The sequence below is a fragment of the Megalops cyprinoides genome, chromosome 15 (genome assembly GCF_013368585.1).
Source record: "Megalops cyprinoides isolate fMegCyp1 chromosome 15, fMegCyp1.pri, whole genome shotgun sequence".
NCBI classification, from domain to species: Eukaryota; Metazoa; Chordata; class Actinopteri; order Elopiformes; family Megalopidae; genus Megalops; species Megalops cyprinoides.
Window position 1 is genome coordinate 27309289 of NC_050597.1, and position 27950 is coordinate 27337238.

Genomic DNA, 27950 nt, shown 5'->3' on the forward strand with positions numbered 1-27950 from the left:
ATCTGTTTTGGACTGACTTCGGTTTTTAAAACGTTTCCGGTTGATTAGAAAGTTTAACTTTTTAATTATACGGAGCTACTGTTACATCAGGTCATGTTGCATAATATTAACGTATTAAATGCATTTATGACAAAGTAATTGCAGAATATTAATATAAATAAACATGCATGTAGACGTTCCCACTTCACTTTATTTGACAATTTAATCTCACAGATCCTGTTTTTAGTTATATATACTGTACTACTGTAGTTGAGAGTTGACGAAGCACCTGTTCGTGTCACTCCGATACTCCCCCACAGCTGAAATAAACCGTTTACAGGAACTGGGAAGCAAGATAACTAAAGATAAAAAGATAAAAAGTAATCTAAAATTACTATGTCCACTGAGGGGTTAATTTCGAGTGCTCATGTCCGAGAAAGCCGCTCGGTATCGACTGAAACTCCATCCGTGACAGCGCTCGAGGAAATATTGCACAGTGGTCAAACCTCCTGTAATCATGTTGATGAAGTATGGCCTAATTTGTTCCTTGGAGACATGTAAGTAGGTTATTTTGTGTATCAGTTACAGGAGTCTTGCAGGGTCGTTGTGCATTACTCGACCTCTTTTCGAAGAATAAAAACATTCGGAGGGCAAGGAGCTGGAGACCGAAAGAAACGTATAACCATTAAAATAAAACATACTGTCTGCTTCATACGATGTGTATTAGTGTATTGCTAGCCCAGAGCGTGTTATCACGATCAATTACATGTCTTTGTATACCATCTGCATGTACCTGTTTCCACAGGTTTATGTCCCATGACAGATACGGTTTATGGAAATTGGGGATCACCCATGTTTTGAACGCAGCTCACGGGAAAACCTGCTGTAAGGGGAGCGATGATTTTTATGGGACAACGGTGGACTACTATGGGGTTCCAGCTAATGATTTGCCAACATTTGACCTGTCACCCTATTTCTTTCCTGCCGCAGAGTATATTCACAAAGTTCTCAGCTCTCCTGGAGGTATGTTTTCCCCGCATAGATTAAAAACAAACGAAAAGCCCTACCCAAATTTGACTGAATCAAATTCAAATGAAAATCTCATCTGAAAATTACATTTAAAAGTAAAAACCAAATCTTTTCTCTTTGTGTGGTGGCCTCAACTCAGACAGTCCCTCCATGCCTCCTACTCTCATACAAAGTGCCATTCAAGTATTTCTTTGACCACTTTCTTGTTAAGCTGTTAGTAAGTCCGTTGAATTAAGGGGTTGATGTGACCGGCAAACTTTCACTTAAGAAGAAAATCTGCCTGCAATCACTTAGTCTCTTTCTGCTATAATGTAATTATAATAATAAATGGACGGCATTTATGCATTTATACAGTGCCTTTCAAGGTTCTCTAAGTGATTTACAGTGAGGGAGTGGGGGAGAGTGACTCACCTCAAACACCACCAATGCGTAGCAGCCACCTAAGTGATTCACAGCAGAAATTTTTCCAACAGGATGTTCATCACAGATAGGCTGGATGGAGAGGGAAGTCTTTATTTAGCCAATTACACTTGGGGATGATTAAATGGCCAAACTGACAGTGCCTGACTAGGACGTAGCCAGGGCAGCAAGGACCACCCTTACTCTTTGAGTCAGGACCTAGGTTTAACATCTCATCCGAGAGGAGGTGTCTCCTTCAACACAGTGGCCCTGTCACTTCACTGCAGTATTGGGCTGCTGTTTGGGTCAAAGGAAAGACTGCCCCCTCCTGACAGATCAAAACCACTTTCAGCAGCAAAACGTTTTTTTCTGTAGGTATTCCATCCGCTTACTAACCAAGCCTAGCCAGGCTTAGCTTCAACCATGAGGTAGGTAGAAGCAGCAGGGTGGTATGGCTACTGTCCCAACCATATGACCCAGGACCGTGATAATTTTACAAAATGGTCACCCCTATGGCCTGAGGGAAATACACTCATTGAGTGCACTGACATTTGGCTGATATTACTGCATTTACTTATATAATAACAGTAATAACTGAACTGCATCTTAAGTAATTTGTATGAGGGTAAATGTCTAGTGTAGAGTCATATCCTGCCACGCATCCAGTTGAATAAAACTGTAATTTGCATCATGTGTAAGGGCAGACATCTGCTGTGGGACTGTTTCCTCGACACGCCCATCTGAAACCCACAGTAATTTATATTATGTGTATAGGGCGGCCATCTGCTGCGGTCATTTCAAGCAACCAGACAAACTGCACATGCACACAGAGAGGAGAGAATGTTTTCACATGAATGTTTTACATCACATTAATTAAAATGAAATAGAATAGCTGTACTGATGAGGTGACAAGAAAAATTGACATCTTCAGGAAAGTCATTGCACAACAGAATCACAGATATAAAATGTATGCCTTTGCATGTCTGTGCATGCTTTTCATTGATAGTCCTGGTATGTTCTTGCCTTACCTGTTGTATAACTCTTTTGTCCCCAGCCAGAATATTTGTGCACTGTGCCGTTGGGGTTAGCAGATCGGCCGCCCTCGTGCTGGCCTACCTCATGATCTATCACCATTTGTCCCTGGTGGACGCCATCCGAAAAGTTAAGGAGAACCGGTGGATCTTCCCGAACAGAGGATTCCTGAAACAGCTGAGGGCACTGGACATAAATTTACAGAGAGAAAGACAGCCTGAAAGCAATGAGCAAACAACCTGACAAAGCAGCATCATTCACCTGGGATGCATACCACGTTTCAGTAGCGTTACTGATAAGCTGCAGCTGTACCCTTGTGCCCAGTTATTGCCTAGTGTCTTTGTTCGTATCTACCCAGATATCTCAAGGGTATGATTTTTTTCTGTGGATGATCCCAGAGGAGCTTATATAAAATCATTTCATCAACTTTGCTAGGACAAGGCCCTGATCTTAAAACAAATATGGACACTACTGCAAAAGAAAAGGAAATGAAGGTCACAGGAAACAGCGGAGAACGGAGGCAGCGGAAAGTCTAACATGTACTCTAGATGTTTGTTTATCTGTTACTAATGGCAGGATATTGTTACCACTACTTGTGTATTAGTTCAGGGATATTGCCATCATTTTAGCCTCTGTGCTCTTGTGATGAACATAGAATGAGCACAACTACAAAAGAAGACAGTCAAACATATTTTTAAGACTAAGACTGTAATTTGCACAAAAGAGCAAGCACATCTCCACAAGGAATGTGATACAGTACATAACACTTGGGCATGACAAAACAATTGAACTGTGGGAAGTATGAACATAATGAAGACCTTCCTATAATGTTCTCAGAATAAGGATCTTGCTTCTGAGGAATGCATTTGTGCCAGAGGGGAAAGTAATAGCTGTCAATATTTGCTAAAATATGAAATCCAGATTATCATAATCATGTTTATGCAATTCTTTAACCATATGGGGTTTATTTTAAAACATGTTTACCTAAAATCCATATTGTACATTAAATATCAATTATACCCACTCCTTTTTGTGCTGCTGAATCCATATATATATAGACAATATACTATGACTTACAGATTGGCTGCTATGAAGTTAACCTCAATAACGTGAATAAACGTAGCCGCTAGATCCGCCTTTATGGGTAGGCTTTAAAGTCAAATAAAATGTAGCTTACACAATATATGCAAATATACTGGTAAATTGTGTTTAATGATGCCAATTGGGTTAGAACCGTGGACACTCAACATATGTTAACAGTTTTTGCCATGTGGCATTGTTATGGTTTGTATAGTCGTTTGTTAGTAGGCCTAGCATATATTACTGGCACTGAGACAATTTCAGTTTTAAAATTGTCAGTTTAGACAATTTTCAGTTTTCAGTCCGATCGAGAGTTACGTGATGCTCCGAAGAAGATCAAAGTTTGCCAGTTAAAAGCTATTAATATTTTGACAGCACTCGGAGGTGTCGTTTATTAAACTAATAAACTGGCCATGGGTTCCGTTTTTGCGTAATGACGCACATCGTAGTTTCAGCGATGTATAGCGATCTGCTGTTGTTAGTGTTTGCCCGCGTCTGTGCTTGTGTAGAATCACTCACAGCAAATAGTACTTAACATGTCGCTTCTTACAGCAATGAATTCATCCGTGACCACATGTGTAGTGTAATATTGACAGAATAATGTAACTTATTGTAATTCCCTTTGTGTCCAGTAAAATGATCTCATCTGTGATTACTGTACTTTTTCCCGTTGCACCGAGGAGTAGTGCAAATCGCAGTATGCTTTATCTTTAATTTGATTTTCATCAAATTAGTCACGTATTGCAAATGCGCTAGGTTACTTTTTTTGTATAGTTAGTCTACTTTCAGAGCCCCAGTTCACAACAACTCAGTGACTGCTTAAAGAAGATTTCCAAGAGGGGGAAATATGCAGACTATCATCTGCTTAAAATGTGTTCGTTTGTAACACAATTGGACGTTGTGTTTTTACTCCCTCCTACGTCTTCGCCTGAGCTGGCATCAGTGGAATTCACGGCTTCTGAAATACCAGGAACGAGCCGAAGAGTTTTTTTTTTTCCATTAGCCTGCTCAGCGAGACCGAGTACACGCCGGCCTGTGTGCTAAATTGGGAAGCCGGCAAGTGACATTAAATAAACACCTGTTCGGATGAATCATTGCAGGCGACGGAGAAGAAAAGAGAGAGACGTCGCTTGCTCATTGATTCTGCCGTGATCCAAAATCGAAATGACAACCGCGCAAGACGACCGACAGGGCTGCCTCGCTATCAAAGAGCTGGAAAATATTTTGGATACTTGCAAATTAGACCTGACTCCAATCGACGAGGTGTGGCCCAACCTTTATATTGGAAATGTGTAAGTACTAAATCGTGAGGTGTGTGTGTGTGTGTGTGTGTGTGGTTTCAATAAGTAGATCATAAAACTATGGGACTGGAGCACCTGTATCAGCATATGAAAACCTTCTGCATTTATTAATCATTTAGGCAAGTCAAAGAGGAACGTACATGCCAACATGTCAATATTTAAGTTAAAAACTGCGTAAAATACAGAAAATAATGCGCTAAAGTTTGTTTTGCTGTACACTGCTGAGGATCTACATTCGTTGTGTATTTGTCTAAATAGCGTTACTTTCCTGATAATAATGCCACATACTGCTGATATTCATTAACATACTGTTACACTTTCTTGTAATTTAAGTTCTGAGTCGAACAAATATTCATTATTTTATTTATCTCTTTGTTTTGTCTTAGAGCAATAGCCCAGAACAGGACTGCATTGCAGAAAATAGGAATCACTCACATATTAAATGCTGCACATTCCAAGCAAGGCAGCATTGGGGACCAAAATTTCTATGGCAATACTATTGTTTACTACGGTATTCCAGCAGAGGACTCATCGCAGTTTGACCTGAGCGTTTACTTCAGGCCTGCGGCCGATTTCATCCATAAAGCACTGAAGAAGAAAGACAGTAAGTGCCTGGCATTTCCACATTGACCGCATCATGGTAGGAACGTACGTCCATGTCGTTAAAAGACACAGAAAAAGAGAATAAATGCTGGACTGACCTTAAAAGTACGGCCTCAACCTGTAGCGGAGCGAGCGGGGTGGTGGGCAGACTGCGGCTGTCCCGGGCCCACGGTTCTTCCAGTTACAAAAGGGCCCACTTTGGGCCCAATCTGCTTGACTGAACATAAAATGCATGCAAATAAAATTGCATGCATTAATATTTTGAATAAAGTTTGTTTGTGTGTCTTGATTGCGGAAAAAATAAACAGACTGAGGGCGTAATGATTTCGACCGACCCCTAGCTAAGTTTCTCGCCGCGATATTTATTTTGAATGAGCAGAGACAAAATAGTTACAGAAAACTTTATTCGCTGTCCAGTATCCTTGTGTAAGTGTACAAACAAAAAAAACGCCCTGTCCGAGTCCCAAAGTAGGAACTAGGCGATCGCCGGCTGTCTTGTTTTATTTCCCATCGCCGTCAATGCTGACACAGCCGCGGTGTTGTATTGTCATTGTAATCCGCATTTCTCTCCGTTCCACCCTTCTGTCTCCGTAAGTTTCCCGTTGGATCTGTATGGCATCTCCATACAGCCTACAATAGGCTGTATAAGGGCCCACTACAGGTCCGATCGCCCCCTCTGCAATGAGCCTTTGGCTCCGCCCCTGGCCTCAGCCTTATAGGTAATCGGAAGATAGTGTCAGTAACCTTATGGAGCAAGTGCAAGATGTAAACATTGACATGACATTAATCAGGTTCTGACACTCACACATAAAAAGTGCTTTCAAACCTTTGGAATGTGATTTAATGGTGCCCAACTTTTTTTTTTTTTCATTTTCTTTTATCCTTACAGACTTTAAAAGTCTTATTCACTGTTATTTTCAAGCCTCAAGCAACATTTGTTGTAGATTCTGTAAAAGTATTTGTAATGTTTCACCTAATAATTGTGTTTCCACAGCTTTTTAGATGGGAGTTTGTGATTATTCTTCTACAGCAGTAATTAGACTAGCATTCATTTAACCAAGTCAAAGACGTTGTTAGATTGAACCCTTTATGTGCACTTCTTTGTGAAAGAGTTGGAGGGCACTTGAGTTATTAATGTTAATATTCCCTTCGATTTTCTCAGTTTTACTTTATTTTTCTCCAAAGGTAAGGTGTTAGTGCACTGCATCATGGGAATGAGTCGGTCCTCCACCCTGGCGCTGGCATACCTCATGCTGCATCATCGCCTCACCCTCCGCAGTGCCATTCAGAAGGTCACCCAGAGAAGAGCCATTTACCCCAACAGGAATTTTCTTGCATTGCTCTTGGACTTGGATGGCCGTTTGAGAAGGAAGCGAAGGCTGTGTCCTCTTCTGTAGCACCAAAGTTTGCACCCAATACTGTTGAGCACAAAAGGCAGCCAAGTTACATGCATATTCATATGCGCAAACTCACAAAGACCTGTAAACATTGCTTATATATCCTAAAATATAGGGTAGAATTTTTTCAAGTTGAGTTACAAGGGGGTAAATTCACCAAGGGGTAATGGTGTGCTCACTGGTCCTGTTTTTTGCACAAAGTGAGTAATTTAAAGAAGAAAGTTTTTCTGTCTGTGTTTGTATTATCATGAAAGCCAAGAATGCCTAATTGGACTTCTAACCATGTGGAGTACTCAGCCATGGTGTATAAAAATCTGTTGATGATTATTACTGTAATTGTTCACTATCATTGCTAATTTCTTGGCAAAGCAGTTGATGTTTTTAGGAAACATTTTTAATGCGTTCTGTTTATTACACATTATTACTTTTGTATTTGGAATTGAAAGGCATTGATATAGTTATTTACACACATATAATTGACTTAAGTTGCACCTACTGAATTGTTTGTCTATTTGTAATGCATTTTCATATTTTAAATGTGTACATGATTGTCTGTGTCTGTTTACAAAATAAAAAAAAACTTAATACAATGTAAATTTATTAATCACACTTTCACCGGATAATAACTTGTAGTCTACTCCCACTCAAAGATACATTTACTCTAAAGTGTCTGCATTAATGGTAATAAAGATGTGTAAATGTTATGTTATGATGGCATACTTATAAAGATCAAATGAAATATCTTTGTTTACATGGGGATTATATAGCTAAGATCAGCTATGAATTAACAAAGTGATACACACAAACACAGTGATGTTTGGGTAACCTGGAGTACAGATGACAGGTGCAGTTATGGAAACGGATCAGTAATATCAAAGGCTTCATGGAAGAATCATTTTATTCAGTGAGATAAATCTCGCACTGTCTGAAAGTGAGGCATGCCCTTCCTCTCTGAGTGCTCATGGCTCAGTGTAACCTTGATGGAATGCCAGCAACGCTGGAAATGAGATTCAGATATTAAAATAGAAGGGCTGCCAGGCAGATTACACCACGGTCTCTTGACGGGGACCGCAAGGCTCTCCGGACGAGCTGGGTGTGTGCTGTATTGAATGAGAGGCCTCAACGGCAACAAATCAAGGTGTGTGTGTTTGTGTGTGTGTATGTGTGTGTGTGTGTGTGTGTGTGTGTGCGTGTGCATGTGCGTGTGTGTGGTTGGGTAGGGGGTTGTGGTAGGGTTACTACAACATCAAAAGTTTATTTTCTTGATTTGAGAAATAGCTGCGGATACAAATTAAGCGCAACAAATCATTTAAAATGTTTTGTCAGTGAGTGCATTTCATGATAATGTTGTTAGAATACCTCAAATGAGAGTTATTTGTTGAATATGGTCATTCAATGTTCACACATCTGTGGAAATGCATATCTTCTGCTACTTCAAAGTTTTTCTTTCTGGTAAAGATCTAATTCAAAACATTAAGACTGACTTATTTATCTTATTTGTCTTATTTGACTTACTGTATTTTGTTGCTCCTGAGACAAATCACAAAAACCAAGATCATTTAAGAACGTAGCTTTGTCATGAACTCATCATCCTCTAACTGGTATTTGAGTTCTGAGTGTTTAAAGTAGTTGCATATTTTGACAATAACCTTTGCAAAGTAAGGTACCTGTGAGCACTGACATGCATGCACATTTGAAATTTACCAGTTTAGCAGCTGTAACACACAATCAAAAGTTTCAGACTAAGGCTTCAGTTTGAGTGAGTGGCATTGCTCCTTTACTGCCATTGCTTCCTTGATCATTGGGAACACACTCGTACCTACAGTAGAAGAAGGCACACACAAGGGAAACTGCATGCAGCAAGGAGAGGTGGGAGGGATGTCAGCTCAAAGCCATTTTCACTCACCTTCGACTTTCACCGGCAGCACACCCTCACAAGGCAGCGTTAATCACACACAGCCACAGTGGGGAAGCCACGCCTGCCCGCGGGAGCCGGGAGCTGAGTGACAGCTCAGCAAACGCTTCGAGGAGACCGGCCTCATCCCCATCCTTCAGGACCTTGGTGGCCTACATACCAGCAGTGATGAGGGGAGGCCTTCAAGCTAGGCCAAACATATGCTGACACAGGCACACACACACATGCACACGCACACACGCACACACACACACACACACACACACACACATACACACACACACACACGCACACACACCCGTTGACCTGGAAAGCATATACACACACACACACACACACACACACACACAAACACACACACGGATGCACACACAGCCACACACTACCACACACACACACACACACACACACACATACACACACACCCGTTGACCTGGAAAGCATATACACACACACACACACACACACACACACACACGGATGCACACACAGCCACACACTACCACACACACACACACACACACACACACACACACACACACACACACACACACACACACACACACACACACTCACACATTCCCTCTTGCCTGAGAGGGTATAGGGAGGGAGATATGGTTATGTGATAAGGAGCTACTCCTGTTGGGAGCACCGGTGGGCAGAGATAAATGTCGCCCTAGGGGTGTGGGTGCATCGATGTGGAACTCGCCTCTGTCCCCAGAGGGACTGTGACAGATACAGGGATGAATAAAGATATCAAACAGATGCTACAGCATGCTTCTGTAAGCCACACCAAATTAAAAATTGCCACCATGTCATATACAGCCTTATTTTTTATATTAACCTGTGTGCATGTATATGGTTCATGAGCCTAACGACAGGCAACCAGCCTGCAAAAAACCAGCAAGTTTCACTGTTCACATGTATGTATGTTACCATACATACCCTTTATAGTTACCTTACAAAGACAATGAAACATGCTATCAGTTATGTTAAGAAGATAATTTTGTCAATATCAATTACTGTGTACATATTGTGTAATATGTACTACATGTATACAGTATACAGTACATATTATACAATACTGGCACTGTCATGAGTAGGGATCATTTCAAAAGACAACTACAGTTTTCATCCCACAAGTTATCATGCTAGATATCGCAAAAAAAAAAAAACATTTTCATATATTTTTTAAAACTCAAGTCAGCTGAGAGGATTAGCAAGAATTCCTGGGACACTCATAAGGTACATTCTGGAGAACACGGTTAATAATCGATACTCCTTCTTTAACAGATGAAAACTGGGTCTTCAGCCATCCAGAGTTGCTCAGGGGTAGTAGCAGTTTAAACAGTCCAGATGGCTTACAGAATGGATGTGCGCCTCCCTCAGTGTCTGATCTGCAGAATCTGATATTGGCGCAAAGTGGAAATACCAACCATCTTGATGACGTCTGGCCCAGGATCTACATTGGAGACATGTAATCCAGTGCACACTCTGTGTTTCATTCAGGCGCCAAATGGTAGTCAGCTGTAGATGAACTGCACAAAGATGCGACCAAAATACAGACCAAAGCTGTGTTCAAAGAGCCTTGAGGTCTTACAAGTGCAGGATGTGCAATGCACTGGATTTTGCTTTTTTGCAACAGCTTGAACAAAGTAGTGACCGTCCACAGCAAAGAATGATAATAATGCAGGTGGGCAACTCAGGCCAAGAAGAAACTTCAGTCACTCAATATCACCCACGTGTTGAATGCTGCCGATGTTGAATATGTATGTACAGGAGCCAGTTTTTACCAACACACCAATATCTCTTACTTTGGAGTGGAGGCTTTTGATATGCCTGATTTTGACATGAGCCCCTTTTTCGACGACTCAGCCAAATTCATCCAGAACGCCTTGAGCACACCCCGAGGTAAGAATAGCTGCCTTTCTTAATGTATGTGAATCAGTCCTGCCCACATTTATTAACCCTTATTAAACCAATTCTTTCAACCTTAGTAGTTCACTGCTTTGGCTGCTGCTATGTTGTCAAGCATTGTCTTTCATGCTGTAATGAAAGCAATCTTCCATGATATTTTCATACATCCTTAAGAATCATTTTCACTTCTGTGGAAGAGTAGAACTGTTGAGAATACATATGTATAGATATAATGGTTAATTAATTCCAGTAAATGAGTTTTTCTTCAGTTCAGAAAGATAATTAGCTTCCATATATTTCTGTTTTGTAAGTGGCCTGCTGTCTTCAAGTATCTCCCTAATTTTGCTTTTTATAGGCTGTGCAGTTTTTGTCCTACTTTCATACATCAGTCTTTATGAGGTCCTACACACCTACATATATTGAAGTAGCTCTATTGATTTCATTGTCAGATCAATCAACCTGGCATACACTGATATCCCACTGGTGCAGTTTCAGCATTATCCTGTTTAAAGATGTAATTAAATTTAATACATTGAATCTATTTTTTATGGGCAACTCCATAAATTTACAATCAATACCACTTAATTAAGAAGCTCGGGAAAGACAAGAGTTATTCTTCCACTGTCATGTAATTATCTGGTAACAAAATAATTTAGAAATATACGTATGGCTACACAGCAACAGAACCACATAGTGGTGTGTACTATTGACTCCTTTGACTCCCTGAAAGCACAGCTTCAGAGGAGGGGTGAAGAAGAAGGAACTGGGGCATATCACCACTGGGCAGCCTCAGAAGATCATATAATAATGACCCTGGGGTCAAGAGCAGTTAAACTACAGTGTTCTGGCAGGTTCTTCATTTTGCTGTAATGCATTAACTGTCCAGCTTCCCAAAACATTTCAGGTATGTTCACAAATTATTTTTTGCTCATTGAGAATCACAGTGCCAGCTTTCATATCACTTCAGCAGCAAGAAAAACCTACCTTACATTTATGTAGGAAGGTAGACTGATTAGAATGGTGCAGATTTCAGGTTAAGGCAGAAGACTGAGAGTAGGCCAATTCTGTTCCTCTCTCCGCCCATAAACCTCACAAGAAAAAAATAGCCCTCAAACAGAGATATGACTTGTGACATTTGCAGGGGAATTTTTATAAATACTCTAATCCACGTGTCCTACACTGGACTTGTTTCATGAAAATTTTTCAAAAAAAAATTCTATCATATACAGCTGAGCTGGTATAAAGCACGTTAATAATAAAATTAGTCTCATTCAGATAGTCATTCCAGTAGGGTGCAAGTTACTGAGCTTCAAGTACATAATCTCTGGCAGAAATATGCATCCTAATGCATTTTATTATTGTCTTCCCTGAGCCCACTAATCCCTCAGTATGATAGCAGACTGGGATTGCTGAAATCACTTCCCTTTTGTACATTTACAGCCATGAATTAAACACAAGACTAGACTGAAGAGTGCTTTTCAATGCAGTGAGCGAGGTGTCACACAAGTGGGCAGGAAGTGTTTGAAGGGCTGGCTATATATGGCTCTCACTTTCAGAATTCTGTCTTTGAACTTCTGAGGCTGAGCACAGAATTAAGAACTCAGCAACCAAAGACAGAACATCCATCACTGCTGAGCGCTGGGAAAGATGTTTCCGGGTCCCAAAATGTCAGAGCTGACAAGTTAGTTTATACAAACGGTTTTGGTTTGAAACTGAATTAATTGCACTGGAAAGGCAACGCAAGAATGCAATTCACATGTTGGCTGCTTGTCCTCCGTTTCCACAGTAGAGGGCACCACTACTATCATAAAACAACTGCCTTGGAGCAGAACCACTTTCCTCTTGTGTCCAACAATCAACTCCACAGCTATTATGGTCACTGCTTTACAAGAATGTGAATTCCCTAATCCAGACTTCATTCACATTTATCAGGAGAGTCAGACCAGTGCTCGTCACTATCTTTAGTACCAGTGCATTTAGTGTGTTAAATGCACTGGTACAAGCTAAATTTTCAACTCATTCCAATGCTATACAATGGTTTTTCTTCTGAATATCAAAGATATTTTTTGTCTGTGTTGGAAATTAAGAGGTCTTTAAAGGTGCAGTACCCTTTAAAGATATGGGTAGAGTATGCAAGTGAATTGTACTGGTTGCAGAGGAGGGTTCATTTTGACGTTGCACCCGCTTTAAGACTTTGGCAAGTGAAGAGATGTGTGCCAAAAGTTACATTGCTCGTTTGGATTTCTTTTCCAGGGAGAAATAGCCAGATAGCAGCATAACTTACATTTCCTATATAAAGAATTAATTTACCCAAGTGGATATTTACTGTTGCAGTTTGGCACCTCACCCAAGGGTAGAAACAGAATTCCCTAACCCCTTCCTCATGCTGTTGCCCAGTACTTTCATCATTAGCATTACATTTAACCAATTATATCTGATTCCCTGAATCAGTTGATCAGTCCCTGCCATTAACGCTGAACAAGAGAGCAAAGATGATAAAGCGAATCTACCCCGTTCTGCCGGCAGGCAAAGTACTCATCCGCTGCGCCATTGGGCCGCAGCCGGTTGGTCACGCTGGTGCTGGCCTACCTCATGACCTGCGAGGACGTGACGCTGGCGGAGGCTGTCGGGGCCGTCGGAAAGCGCCGGAGCATCTGCCTGGTGCAGCTCCGCTGGCTCGACCTGCAGAGGCATGGCGGAGAAAGGAAAAGGTTTAAGAAAAAAAAAAAAAAACAGAAAGGACGCACTCTGTGTTCGATTTTCTTAAATCGTGACACTGGAGACCAGACTTGCACCCTTATATATATGTTTTGAGAGCTTGATTGTTTGGCTAGGATTTGCTGGGACTCCCTTATCGTATCAGCTGAAGAAAAGCCCCAGCAGGCAGCCCTGGGGATATAAATCTCTTGTAGGAGTACTTTCAATTAGAGGCTGCTTTGCTTTCTCATTATCCCCCTGGCAGACATGGGATGCTGATAAATCAATATGGTGCCTGAATGCTGGAGGAATTAGAGTTTTTACAACCTGGCAACTCTCATATTTCAGGTATTGGAGGCATCAGCTCCTCGTGAATTCTCTTCCCTCTGAATAAATCGATCGCCCCTTGAGCACTAAACTTGCCAAAGATTCACATTGGTCTGCTTTTAAAGTGATTTCATCTGGTAGGAGCAATCTTCTAATAGCTGAGTTGAATAAAGAATGTGCAATTGTTTTTTAGAGTGTTAAAAAAAAACTCACTGGATTCCCCACTGATTGACTCATATTGTGTAATCTGTGCATTGCCTCTAAGCCCGTCAGAATTGAATATGATGGATATTAGCTGAGCATATGATTTAGCCTTGTCCCATGGCTGGGGGCCCTGCCTGGACATTTCAATGTGTACTATTTCTATAATTCACTGATATCAGATGATCATAACTCTTCAATGTCATTACCAACATGTACACCAAACGTATGGCAAATATATACGGTTATTATTATTATTATTATTATTATTATTATTATTATTACAACAATAACAATGATCGTCATCACAATCATAATCATCATGATCTAAAGGGTTCTCCTTTAGCTCAAAAAGGCAATATATGGCAACCCAAATACAGTCTAAATGGTCTTCAGGGCAACTCTTCTTGAAACTATGCTGTTTTCAAAGGTATTTTGATGGTGGAACAGGTGCACGGCCTATTTACGCGCTGGCGGTTTATTTCCTTTTATTGCCTTCATAAAGCCCTAATTAATTTCTGTCAGGCGACTCACACCCCTGCTCTGGCATCCATTAAAACGGTCTGGAAGGAACTACTTTCAATTATCCTCCGCAGATCCTAGCGAGAGGCACATCTGGAGACTGCGGAGTGCGTCCCAACACCTGCTCCCCCGAACAACTGCTCCTCACATTGTCAGCAGTTGAAACGCACTCCCAAGTCAGGCCGGCTGTTTCTGCTGCCAGTGCAGTTCCGGAGATGTGTGTCGCTGGAAGGTTTATAATTACCTCCGAATTAAAAAGGGAAACAGCCTCCCGAGGCTGGCTGGGGGAGAGCTGTTGACGTCTATCCCCCCATCGGAGGACGCAGAAGAAGACTGGGAGAAGAAAAACGGGTCTCTGGCAGCAAAAAGTAAGTTCGCAGAGCTGTTAGGGAAACAGGCGTGTCGATTTTATCACTACGCTTTCCCACAATGCACTGAGACGCCAACTTTTCTAAGTTCTGTCACAGTCCACAAAATATTTTTTCTAAAAGCATTAGGCAACACGGAGTTCATAACTGTAATGAAACTCAGTCGTAGTTATTAATGCAATTAAGAAACACAATTATAGTTATGAATGTTTTTAGAAACAGTTTTATTAACTTATTAAACAGTTATTTAACTGTGAGTTTGAATCAATATTAGAGATACTTTGAGCTATTTCTTTATTATCTGAACAATTCTAAAATTGAAAAATAGTTGGACAGGGAAAACCTCTAGATTTTGCTTGTCAGAGTCGTTTGAAAATAGACATGCATAAAATGAGTAATCTGAAATTAAAGTTCCGTGTTGTTTACTGACCGGATGAACGCCATCAGTGAAGTTACCCACTTTTGGCCTCACCTCTTTAAAATCAGGTTGAATGTGACCTATCTGCTCTGTTCTTACCAGTAGCACAGTACTGCAGATACTTGGGAAGAAGTTTAATATCTGTCAACAAGAGGAGGTGGGAAAACTATGAGATAATATCCCTTTGTGAAATTCTTTCCAGAGGTCAAACCCTTTTAACACAAGCCAAGAGAGACAGGAACCCAGCTTTCTTACTGATGGGTTCAGATGGTTGTGTCCTTGTCTCGTAGAATTTCTGTGGGGGCAAAATGGTTTCATATTTCAAAACAACCAAGAACAGACAGTTAATATTGGCTTGCTTACATATCCAGTTTACAGAAGCACACATGCTGAGGCATCCTGCCATTCACAGAGGAGCTGCTGGGATATGAAGTCCGGGGTCTTGGGTTGTGGGGTATGTTTAACGAGCTCTGGACTTCATTGTCCATTAGCCCTTAAGCAAAATGTTTGGTGATGCTTAGCCTATTGAATGTAGCGCTAGTTACTTTTTATCTTACACATCCATACAAAGGGAGTGGGATTGTGGTAATAGATGAGGAAGTACTTGGCACAGATATTCAGTTCATGACTAGATATTCAGCTCTGGATTCCTTCATCATCTGTACATCTGCGTCAAGGAGGCTTCTGCACTGTGTATGTTGATGAGGTGGTTATGAATGTTCTATATTTAGCCATGTCCTGTCAAGATCATGCTTCAGTAAATCAGGGCTGAACATCTCGTCATTAAATAGCATATCTTTGTTTTTGGTTCTACAATGCGCCACGTTTTGAGTGACGGCAGGTTTACATATTTGCATATGTTTCCATACGGCTGCTGGTGTTATCAGTCTAGTCAGTGGGTTTCATCTCTTTTACAGAATGGCTCTTGATAACTCATTCACGCGCAAGGAGGAGTATGAGACGCCTTCAGTTTCTGACCTACAGCACCTCTTACTGAAAAACATTTACCCAACTGGACCCGTTAATCAAGTCTGGCCCGGCATCTACATAGGCAACGCGTAGGTACCTTGCAACTAGGGCTGAACAACAATACCAAATTTGTATGCAAACTACATAGCCACTAAGGACCATTACCCTCACGAACACAGCTGGCTACACAGGTGTCTGGTGGAACACGTGCAAAAATAGCCAGATGGCCTGGGTTTCCTATGAAGTCCCATTGCCAAGACAAAAAGGACACATCAAGAAAATGGCAGGACTCTAAGCAGAAGCAAAAATCATTATGCCAAAACTCGCTTCTTTCACTATTGTTCCTGAGTAGCGGTACAAAAAAATTCATAGCTTGAAGTAAGAGTATACAGTAGGTATATATCAACAGCAAATGAGTAAGTTATAACTTCACAGTAAAATGAGTTCATTTGCTGTGTTTCCCGAGTGTGCATGGACTACGGTTTAAGACGGGAGGTGCTTCAGAAAGTACCAAAACCACATTTTTCCGTGCAATGTTCCAGGGCCACGGCACGGGACAAGTCAACTCTGTCTAACATGAGGATCACCCACATAGTGAACGCAGCCCATGGTCCTCATCACATCAACACCGGCGCGCGCTTCTACAGCAACATGACTATAGACTACTACGGGGTGGAGGCGGATGACGCCGAGGATTTCGACCTCAGCCCCTTCTTCTACCCGACCGCAAAGTTCATACGAGCCGCGCTTTCAAGGCAAGGCGAGTGACACCGCAAGGGTGATCGAAGGGTTAACGGGTTCACCTGGAGTGCAGTGCTATTTTGTAGTGGTTCAACATAACACTGAAGCAAGCTTTACAATCAATCAACTAGTATTTAGAGGTGTATGTTGATGGTAGTATTTTTGCATTCCAAAATATTTTAAAAAATCACCAATATTTCAGCAGTCACAAAGTATATTGTGAAGAATCAGACTTTGTCTTTTTGATTATATACAATGTCTCATGTTTTGAAGGGGTGGATGGTTATGTCACTATATTTTAGAGGAATTTTATTAAGATAGAGTGGGGTAGAAAAGATCTTCAAGTTTAATAAGTATTTACTGAGCAATTAGATGCTTGCATCAAACCCCACTTTCCGTTGTTTGGTGGATTAATGACGATGTTCTGCTATTTGACTCACTGCATGGTGCTCTCTCTCGCAGGTAGGGTGTTCGTCCACTGTGCGATGGGGGTCAGTCGCGCTCCAACCCTGGTGTTGGCCTTCCTCATGATCCATGAGAACATGACACTGGTGGATGCCATCAACGCTGTCCGGCAGCACAGGGACATCTGCCCGAACGCGGGCTTCCTGAGCCAGCTCCGGCGCCTCGACAAGAACTTAGCCTGGGAGAGGAAGAAAAAGGGAGACACATACAAAGTGTAAATGGGATTGGTAACCACATAAAGCAACGTACATACACACATACAAATACAAATAATATACCAGTAAAGACACATAGGCCAGGGGTGTCTCAAACTCGTCTCTTGGAAGATGGCATTTGCATTAGTTTGTTAGGATAATAAATTCGCTTGTCTTAAATGGTTCTGTTAATTATCTGACTTATGTCTTTGTGTATGCATGCCTTTACATCAAATAGTTTTTAGTTTTTAATTGGTCTTAGTTATTTGGCCACAAGCTCCTATACATTTACAAAAGTTACGCAAAAGTTACGACTACTGTATCATTTGGTAAAATGTTTGCAATGGAAATCCCTAAATAAAGGATATCTAACTAAATAATTAAGAGTCATGGTAAGAAACCAAACCCTAGCACATGCATAGCACAGCCCTCCAGCAATTGACACCACCCATAGACTGTACTTGTTCATCTTTTTTACCCCTTCATTAGCAGATGACATCCTGTCAACTCTCTCCCCCAAAACTAGCACATATGATACCAGAGATGGAATTCAAAGCCTATTTTCAGAAGATATCAGCTACAAAGGCGAGAAACCCCAGTTTTAAAGTTTTTCTGCAGGATAGATGCATTGAACATGAGCCAGTCGTAGTTATTGTGCCAGTGAAGTTCTTAGACTGTTGAAATCTGTGTGTTGTGGCTTGTTCTTTATACTATGAAGGTTCACCGAAGGAAAAATGTATGGTTGTAGGTCTCACGGCAACTACATTCTTCGTAATGCATCCATAAAGTATCTAATGTGTTGCAGTGTACTCAGGTATTATCTTGTATCCATTAACTTTCTACCATCTCTGCAGCAATAACATTAAACTGGTTTTACATCCTTTTGGCATTGCTAGAATTTTTGAATCTGTGAATACAAGCAAAATAGTCAGTTATACAGAACACCTAAACTATTATGGATAACTACAATGTAAAACTACAGTTACTATAACTACCATTTTCTAAATGTGAACTACTTAACTAAATACACTTTTTGACAAGTGAGCTTTTTTAACCAAAACACTGAATAACATGCATCAGTTCAGATTTTTAATTCAGAATGAATTAAAAACAGATTATTGTTCACTGAAGTTACTTTCAGCCTAAATCTAAACAGCAAAACTATCATTCATTATGTTAAATACAGTAGCATTCTACATGGAAAAAATATAAGGAAAATTAGTTGACTATCCCTTGTTTAAAAAGGGCCTGTCCAACCTTTATGAAAGCATTCTGCAGGTGCAGGAAAGTGTTCTTGTTAATGTAGTGGCCCTTGGGTGTAAATATATATCATAACTGTCATTTTATTGAATTGTGAACACCATTAGCATGTTATCTGGGGAGTTTGTTCAGTGTTTAGCTTGGCACAATTCATAAGGGAAAGAATATGATCCAGTTAAATAAATACTGTCAATAGGTGTGTTAATAATCATGATCTATAATAATCTATAGCCATCCTTTATACAACATGCATTACTGACAAGATAATTTGATTTTTTTAACAGCTACTGAACATAGTCCTGAAACAGTGCCTCAGAGATCCTATTAATACAATGTGAACATTTATAATATATTGTTACACATTTCTTGTGAATGATAGAGAATGTAATGGAGTCTGTGTAATAACATTGCATTGCATCTTGGAGTGTCTCTTAGTCACTGAAAAGGCTGTAGCAGGTTGGCCTTGGATGCTTGCTGTGTCTACAGGGGCATGTATCTGGACAGGAAAGACTATGATTGTTAACAATTCAGTTGTTCTCAATAGGTAGACACTGAGCATGCGTTCAATACTTTTCTTCAGCCTGTGATCCACTGCATGTCTTTGATAAGTAACAAATTTGATCTGTCCATTGAATAATACAATCCTTGTACTGAATAAATAGGTATAAATAAAATAATACGAGTAAATAAAAAGAAGATACTGAAAGAATTTCCTGGACTGTTTTCGCATGGAGGTCTGACCTGATGGTACAAATGAATCATTTTCCAGCATTAGCTCAGATCTATGCTCTAACCTTCAAAATCTTACTAAAAAACCAGTGTCTCCCATTGGTCAGTATATTGTTGCCATAGTTCTAGCATTAGTGTTAAGCTGCAATGCACTGAATCTTTCATTTGTGTTGTAGTTATCATATCAATAAAGTCACACACAGACTGACAGACACACACACACACACACACACACACACACACACACACACACACACACACACACACACACACGCACACATCCAGGCAGAGAGAGAGTGGAATCTGAAGAGTCCTTAGGTCTGTACTGAGAGGGCTTTGCCGGACTGAAGGCCTGTGACATGCCAGGAAATATATTCAAGGTTATTGCTGGGAGTATAACAGCCTGAAAGTAAACCATCTTTTACAGAGGGGCTCAGGAAGAGACACAAGAAGACTCTGCAAGCAAGAGAGTTTATGAGACTCCATCGATTTCTGCCCTACGGCACCTCCTGTGGACCAACAGACAACCTGCTGGACCCGTCAACCAAGTCTGGCCTGACATATACATCGGTGACGAGTGTGTACGCCACCTTGTAGCAAACAGTCACAGGAAAACCAAGGCTTCATGAACCTCACAGCAGCTGGAGCTACCATATCACATGCTGTCAATCACCGACTTGTATGAACCAATCAAAAGACTTTGATATCCGTAGCAAAGCCGCAGGATTCATTCAAATCAGTAACTCGTTGATAAAACATGCCCCACCCATTTTTGGGGTCCATGAAGCCTCGCTCTGAGCAAGGGTTGAGCAACAACACCTCAGTGAAAATAATCCTGTCTCAGAGGACTATTACTGTCCTAGAGACAGCAAGGTGCACAGATGTCTGGTGGGACGCCTGTGTCCCCAGATCACCTGAAGTCCATCTGAAGTCCCGCTGCCTTCAAGGAAAGCCACATAGAAAGAAAATGGCTGACAGGAATGCTGAAGTTTGCATCTTCTGGATGCTGAGTCTAACAGCAATACTGAGCAGAGTGGGTACAAGTCCCAGGAAAGTCAAAAGAAAATGAGAAAACTGCACATCAAAACACCTCTGTTCTGAAGAGTAGAAACATACAGACTCACCCAGCATTTTGGCTTCCTCACTCCACAATAAAGAGCTGTGCTGTGTCAGCTTTGTGGAGTGGAGGAAACGTGCTTGTCTGTGGGTGAGAGGGAGAGTGAGTACAGGATAACCAAAACCTTTTGAATGGGACTGGGAGATACTTAGTGAAATGACTGACCATAGGAGAACGAAGAAATCGTTCAATTTTAGGTCTGATATGACTGTTAATGACGGTGGAGCGAGAAGCATTACCAAGCACCACTTCAGCTGTAATGACTGTGAGAGGTAAATGGAAGTGCTTTTAATTAACATTCACAGCTTGCAGCAAATGTCCTCTTTTGCATAATCTTTAAGAAAATTAATGTTAGCAGTGTGCACCCATGCACGAGCTCAGGCATGGGCAACCTGACCAGGAGTAGAAGTGAGATTTAGCCAGTGTCATCACCAAAGGACAATTATAAAAATATTTATTATACTAGCAGTTGTAAAATATTTCAGTATGTTTAGTTTTTTAGTACTCACATTCATTTGCCTGTGCCAGATGTTTTAATATACACTTGGCCCTCGGGGATCATTTGAACACTCCTTGCTCAAGAGCGCCCTCAAGTATGTCTGTGCTGTGGTATCATACATGTTTGAGCCTTAGGGGCTACAGGTTACTCATCCCTGCAGTATACCATAAAAATAAAAAAGCACAATTATGTTTATTCAATGTTTCAGGGCGACCGCACGTGACAAGGCCATGCTGTCTGGCTTGGGGATCACCCACATTGTGAACGCTGCTGACGGGCCTCGGAGAATCAACACCGGGGCACGGTTCTACGACGGTATGACCGTAGAGTACCACGGGGTGGAGGCCGCTGACCATCCAGCTTTCGACCTCAGCCCTTTCTTCCACCCAACTGCGGAGTTCATTCGAGAGGCACTGTCCCAAAAAGGCAAGTGTGAGCGGGCATCGAGGGGCAGGAGGGCACCTGAAGTGTTCAAGAGCAACACTTTTTTATTTACAGAGCTCATGAAATGTGACATTCAATATGACATGCAGAAATAAACAGTAATGAAAAAATTGTCAACATTAATAATAAATCTAGAGTTGTTTATGAAAAAATGACACACTGAACATGTCAAAAGCAGCACTGCAAGGCCCATGTACTTGATATGTGTTAGGTTTTTTTCTTCTTCCAAGAACAGCCATAAGTACACTTTAACAAACATTACATTAAGACCTTTATATCACTGATGGAGAATGTTATGTAATGGGAACAGAGGCACATACCTGGCAATTCTCCATTCTCAACTGCAGTGAGAGCTTAATAACAGAGGTGCAGGTGTGCATACCTAGCTATAGCTTGTGTGAAGCAATTCCTTTCAGAATTTTTTTTTTTTATGATGCCATCTGGAGTTTTCCTTCTTTCACTCTCATTATTTTCTCCTTCTACATACTGTAGGTAATACCACATAAAGAAAGGGTGTTTGAACAAATGTCGTCCGAGATGATACCATGTATCTCAGCTTGGCTGGGTCTGATTTGAGATGTGCTGTACAGTACGTATTATACACACCTTGTGGTGTACCCCACGGCTCAGTCTAAGGCCCTAGCATTGCCCTAGCAAATCCCTGCTTTTCTTGCAGGGAAGGTGCTTGTCCACTGTGCGATGGGAGTCAGTCGCTCAGCGACCCTGGTGTTGGCCTTCCTGATGATCTGTGAGGACCTCACTCTGGTGGAAGCCATCAACGCCGTCCGAAAACACAGGCACGTCTGCCCCAACGAAGGGTTCCTCAACCAGCTCCGACACCTGGACTCAACCTTAGCTCAGGAGAGGAGCATAAAACAGGTCTCATACGATTCATAAAAGACTGAACCTTCCAAAACCTTCCAAAACAGTTTAGATTGACTTCCTTTGCATTCCTGCCACAGACTACTTCTTAGGTAACAAATTACTCATATCCAGGAAATAATATCCTGCATTGCAGTATTTTATTTTCAGTTGATTTCTTTATTTACTTTGCACACATCCTATCCAGGGCAACTTGCCACATGACGAACAAGATAAGCATCACCCATTTATACAGCTGGATATGCACCAAAGTACTTCAGGTTCCTTGTACAATAAAAGTACCGCTACCCAGCATTTAAAACGGTAACCTTCTGATTAAAACCTCAATGTCACAGTGCTATTGAATTGCTGACAATCAATCTAAAGTGGCTACAGCAGCACAGCTAATATGCCTCAGATCCGTTGCACTTCACTACCCAGTTTAAACTTTATTACTAACATTTGTTTCATAGATAACAGAAAAGAAGACATCTGAGGTCTTCATAAAAGCCAACCTAGCAGACATTGTTCAAAATGCGAAAATAATGTATCAAGGAGCTATGGCAGGTTAGTATTTTATTTCTTTTAAACTAATAAGAACAAGAAAGACCTTGTAGGGCCTCTTCTAAAATTGAGATTTTTACAGCAGTTTTCGTCAGTTCAAACCACTGCTGTTCGGAGCCTGCGAATAAAAACTTTAATTTCGGATCACATTAATTTGGTCGTTCTTTGAAGAGAGCTGAAGACACTGATAAAGCCATCTCATAAGTAGTGCAAAATCAAGGGCATGCTGATAAAAGCGCTGACATTACAACAGAGGGAATTAAATATCACAGGTGGATTGATTTTCCCATTGTGGTGAGCAGCGGAGGAGCCTGCTGATCTGACGGAAAGGGGAAGATGATGACGGCCGAATCTCCGACACATGATAATACCATACACACACTCCTTTCACACATCCGACACCAAACCACTGCTATTATGCATTCACAGTTCTGGGGCTCCCTGTAAGTACACTGCTGGATCCTCTTCAGGCCCGGAGGGAGAAAACAGGGTCTGAATTGGATTTCGAGGCACGCACAGCAGACATTCCCGATTCAAATAGGATGCCCTTTGCAACTGTGCATTAGTTCCTGAAGAAGAACTCACATCCAGGCACTCTGAGGCAGGGATAGCTGACTGGTTGCAAATTTGCTCAGGAGAAACCATCTCCCCTTGGGCGGGGGGCACACACACTGACAGTGACCTTTTAAGGTCCCCCACTCCAGTCTGCAACGTGGTATAGCTCAGAGGAGGAGGCCAGTCCTATCTGTATTGCCAGGTGTATCAGAGAAATTTAGCACATGAGGTCAAAATAGGAGTACAACATCTTTCCTGTTGATATTGAAAATACTTAAGCTAACCCTGAGATGGGCCGGAGCCATGTCTGAGGGTTACATACACTCTGCAGCTCACAGCAAGGGGTCAGTGGTATGTAACACGGTTTGTTACCCCCTTTTGCCATTTGCTGACCTTGGGGTCACCAGCAGTTAATTCCAGACCACCAAAGCCACCTGTCACTGAGGGAGTGGGACTGCCCAGTTTAGAGCTCTTAGGGCTACAAGACTGCTGTTGCTTTGCAGTGATCAACCAAAACCTTCAGATGAAAAGGCTGAGAATCAATCTAACCATAAAATGCTTTCCCTTAATTCTGCGGGAAAAATTCTACTAGTGTTACCTTTTAAATACATACATTTTTCATTAATTCATGCAGCTACATATCTAAGTAACTAGGGTTTAAATGAAAACTTTCCTGAAGCCATTGCTCAATGGTAAGGACAAAGAACACTACAATTAGATTGAATAGTGGTCTCCATATCATGTAATAAATGAGCTAAGATTGAATCTTCTAATCTCACACTGATCAAAAGAGATCAGACAGGTGATGAAGACGAAGTTGAACAAGTGTTTTTCAGAGCTGCTGTTTGACTGCTTGGTGAGCACACTGAGAGGAAACTACATCAGGCTTTTAATTAGGCCCCGTGTCTTGGAGCAGGGCGATCCCGTCTCCTGGGGAGTGATGCACCAAACGCATGCTCTGTGCGGCAGACGCGGGCCGAATGCCAGCGGTAGTTTAGGGTTTCGAGCAGTGTGTTTATGAATAGTCATCAGGGCCGGCAGCGGAAGTCTCTCCCCTCGGGCTCGGCCACACACCGCCGGGGTCAGGACTCGCAGTTCGATGCCCTATAAATACCATTTGCATTCTGTGCCTGTCACGGGCTGACCGGTCGCGCTGCCCAGCCCTCTGTCCACTCCGGACGGCCCGCTATAGGAGGTAAGCAACTCTCCGCTTTCCGTGTCTTTTTACGTTAGATTTATGACGCAGAAATAGAGACTGTCGATTCCATGTTTTAAATTTAAACGCAGGGGCACACAGAAATCAGGGGAAACGCTAGGCGAGGCACTGGCAGCTGAATGCCCCGAACTGTTGATTCTTAGAATATGCCCAGCTGGAAGATCTCAGAAAACCGAGGGGGATTCGTAGCATATTAAAAAACAAGCTCCAGCTGTCCTTCTTTCAAAGTTGGCAGTGTTTGCTTGTTGCCAGTTTTTGACACTGATGTGAAAAACCTGGCTTTGTTCTCATATCCATACAAAAAGGAAGCATGTTTGATTTCTATTCAAGATAATGTTTAGGTACAGTAACATTGTGGTAATTAAATGAGCAGCAGGGCCAGTTACAATGTATTACTCTGTACTAAACACTGATCTAAATAGTTTAATACTAAACAAATAGGTTAACAGGTATAAACTTGTTATAATATAGTACAAATAATATAGTTTAGGGAAGCATTTCATTGTCATATATTCATAAGGGTGGTGTTCTTTCTTGACAATGCCATCTTTTAACGAATCCTAAAAAATCACACGCCATTCACAAAGATGTCTAACAATAAAATATAGCTTATTATAAGATTATCTCTGATTATATATGTTTTCACACAGAAAAAAAATCTGAACTGTTTCTTCTTCTCAAACTCTGTATTTTGTTTCCAGATCATTTGTTTAAAGAAAAAAACATGGACATAAAAACAAAACACAGAAATTAATCACATATGGTCTCCTTTTGAGAAAATCCTGAAATAAGACCACTACTTTCTTGAGCGCAGGGAATATCTCAGCAAAACCCTAGGGAGCGTGTATGAAGAGCATCATCCCTCAGGGACAGAATGACTTCGTCTGCTGCGAAGACCATGAAGACTCAGAAGAAGACCAACGCTTATGCGGCAGTGAAGGTGGACCCAGACAGCGACTATGTGACGCCAGGAGTCTTTGAGCTCGAGAAGATCTTCTGGCGCGGTTCTGGCGCCGCCTACACGCATGTCAATGAGGTGTGGCCCAACGTCTTCATCGGAGATGAGTGAGTTGGGGAAGGATGCTAGAAATGGCACAAAGGGGACAAACCTTCTTTCTATTGTATGTGTTGTATGCTTTGAACATTGATAATATGCTGAGGACAACTTCAAAAAAGGATCACTGTGGGGGCAAAATAACATTGCATCAAGGTCATTTTAATGACTGGAGTCTAGCATAGCCTTTTTTGTAGTTGTAGCAACATGATCTTAATTTAACATGTACATGATTCAGTGGATCAAACTAAACAATTTCCCTGGAATCATTTTCAAATTGCTCTATCTTATAAGAAAAAACTGAAATTCTTCTCAAGCTCTGACTGGATGTCCATGTTGATTTGCAGTTATGAGGTAAACCACTGTTATTATTCAGCGAGCAGCTCTAGGAGGCCTTTGAACACAGTAGTTAAGAGACCAGACCCGTTGTTAACCACTCATATATTGTCCCTTGCACAGGAAGACCGCTCTGGAGCGCCACAATCTGGAGAAAATGGGTATGACGCACATCCTGAACGCTGCTGAAGGGAAGTGGAACAACGTGGCCACAGGCCCTGATTACTACAGTGGCATGAACATAGATTACTATGGAGTCGAAGCAGAGGACGTCCCCACTTTCAACCTCAGCGAGTTCTTCTATCCTGCAGCTAAATTCATTGACCACGCCCTCAGTAACCCAAACAGTAAGTTAGGGGGGGTCAAACATAAATGTCACGTTACTTTTCATTAGTGGCATGTGACAGGCGTTTAGATTTAGATGTTTCAATTAAGCTGTCGATGGAGTTCTTCATTCATGCTGTTATGGACAGACTCAAGAATAAGTTCCAATGAGCCAAATTTGGTACAACACTTCACAGTAAAGGAAAATATAGTACAGAGCTTAATTTCAGGGGGTTCTTTTAAACTAGTGCTAGGCTTCATCTCCCTTAAGAATAGCTTTAAATTGTTGTGCCGAGTTCTGCCTGTTAAAACTCGCGTCACCATTTATTTTTGAATGTGATGAAGCAAGCGCTTTTTATAACTACCTTCTATCTCCTGTACAACATGACATCAAAACACCAAACTTACAGTATGACTTCATTGCAAACCTATAAGACACCATTATTTTCACCCCATATACTTGCTAACAGGTTCTGGATTTGAACGGTTCTTCCTTTTGCTTTCAGATAAGCTGCTGGTGCACTGTGTCATGGGGCGGAGTCGTTCAGCCACGCTCTTTCTGGCCTACCTCATGATTTACAAGAAGATGACAGTGGTGGAGGCCATAGAGCATGTGAAGGAGCGGAGGTGCATCCTACCAAACCGGGGCTTCTTAAAACAGCTGCGACAACTGGACATTGAACTCCAAGTGCAGAAACACCGCTTAAGAAACGGAGACAGCGGTAACGCAGAGAAAGAAAGCAGTGAAATATAACAACAATAATAATAACAATGAGACCAAATGATTTCTAGGGAATGTAACATTATTAAAAATTTTCCAGGGCAAGATATGCTGTTTATTAATAAGGACGCTTAAATACTGATTTTTTAAAAAAATAAAATATTCTGTTAACACTACTATCTTCAGCTGATTTAGCAACTTCATCTTCATCAGAATTTTGAAGTACAGACTTAATTTTTGCAGTTTGGCAAACAGACACATATGTACTCACACACACAGAACACGCATTCTCTCACACAAAAAATGCAAACTCACACATATTTACACATCTGCACACAAGCACGACAAGCACACTTGTACATAAATGTGGAGGAGGTTCAGAAGTTGACAGGGTTCGTTTCTTCCTCATCTCAGGCAGAATTATTTCTTTCTAACCACACTGGGCTATTTGGAGCAGACTCAGCAATCCTTCCATCTTATGCATGCTAATGCTTTGAAATCGGTTCTCCGTGGGATGACCTTTGGTTTTCCTCTCCAGTCTCATTCAGCACAAACTACATAAACTCCAGGGTTCAAATGACACCACGCTGAGGTCAGAATTATCTTTGTGGTTTCATAACACTGGACTGGGAAATGTAGCGGAGTAGCATTTCAACCAAACAAACCAATGTTTAATGTAGCATAATTTCCCACATAACTAGCCTCAACATCTAACA

The 27950-nt window shown here is 41.4% G+C and overlaps 5 protein-coding genes and 1 pseudogene across 6 annotated transcripts; all 6 read left to right on the forward strand.

The window, feature by feature from the left end:
• Positions 1-375: 375 nt before the first annotated feature.
• Positions 376-2797, forward strand: LOC118790387 (dual specificity protein phosphatase 13-like). The gene is made up of 3 exons (XM_036547292.1): positions 376-536; positions 785-1002; positions 2462-2797. Exons 1-3 carry the CDS (start codon positions 376-378, stop codon positions 2680-2682), a joined length of 600 nt encoding a protein of 199 aa, XP_036403185.1. The 3' UTR covers positions 2683-2797.
• A 1735-nt stretch (positions 2798-4532) lies between these two features.
• Positions 4533-7112, forward strand: zgc:153981 (dual specificity protein phosphatase family protein). Its single transcript, XM_036546668.1, has 3 exons — positions 4533-4811; positions 5207-5424; positions 6609-7112. The coding sequence occupies exons 1-3, from the start codon at positions 4684-4686 to the stop codon at positions 6818-6820; spliced, it is 558 nt and encodes a 185-aa protein (XP_036402561.1). The 5' UTR covers positions 4533-4683; the 3' UTR covers positions 6821-7112.
• A 2991-nt stretch (positions 7113-10103) lies between these two features.
• LOC118790388 lies at positions 10104-14480 on the forward strand (annotated as a pseudogene).
• A 27-nt stretch (positions 14481-14507) lies between these two features.
• On the forward strand, positions 14508-18437 carry LOC118790010 (dual specificity protein phosphatase 13-like). 2 transcript variants are annotated; one of them, XM_036546794.1, is made up of 5 exons: positions 14508-14767; positions 15557-15639; positions 16103-16243; positions 16697-16914; positions 17358-18437. In XM_036546794.1, the coding sequence occupies exons 3-5, from the start codon at positions 16104-16106 to the stop codon at positions 17576-17578; spliced, it is 579 nt and encodes a 192-aa protein (XP_036402687.1). In that variant the 5' UTR covers positions 14508-14767; positions 15557-15639; position 16103; the 3' UTR covers positions 17579-18437. The 2 variants fall into 2 exon arrangements, with proteins under 2 accessions (XP_036402687.1, XP_036402689.1); XM_036546796.1 differs by lacking the exon at positions 15557-15639.
• Positions 18438-20802: 2365 nt separating this feature from the next.
• On the forward strand, positions 20803-22500 carry LOC118790389 (dual specificity protein phosphatase 13-like). Its single transcript, XM_036547294.1, has 3 exons — positions 20803-20932; positions 21368-21669; positions 22280-22500. Exons 1-3 carry the CDS (start codon positions 20817-20819, stop codon positions 22498-22500), a joined length of 639 nt encoding a protein of 212 aa, XP_036403187.1. The 5' UTR covers positions 20803-20816.
• Positions 22501-25509: 3009 nt separating this feature from the next.
• LOC118789737 (dual specificity phosphatase DUPD1-like) lies at positions 25510-27667 on the forward strand. Its single transcript, XM_036546323.1, has 3 exons — positions 25510-25864; positions 26313-26536; positions 27020-27667. Exons 1-3 carry the CDS (start codon positions 25674-25676, stop codon positions 27265-27267), a joined length of 663 nt encoding a protein of 220 aa, XP_036402216.1. The 5' UTR covers positions 25510-25673; the 3' UTR covers positions 27268-27667.
• The last annotated feature ends 283 nt before the right edge of the window (positions 27668-27950 follow it).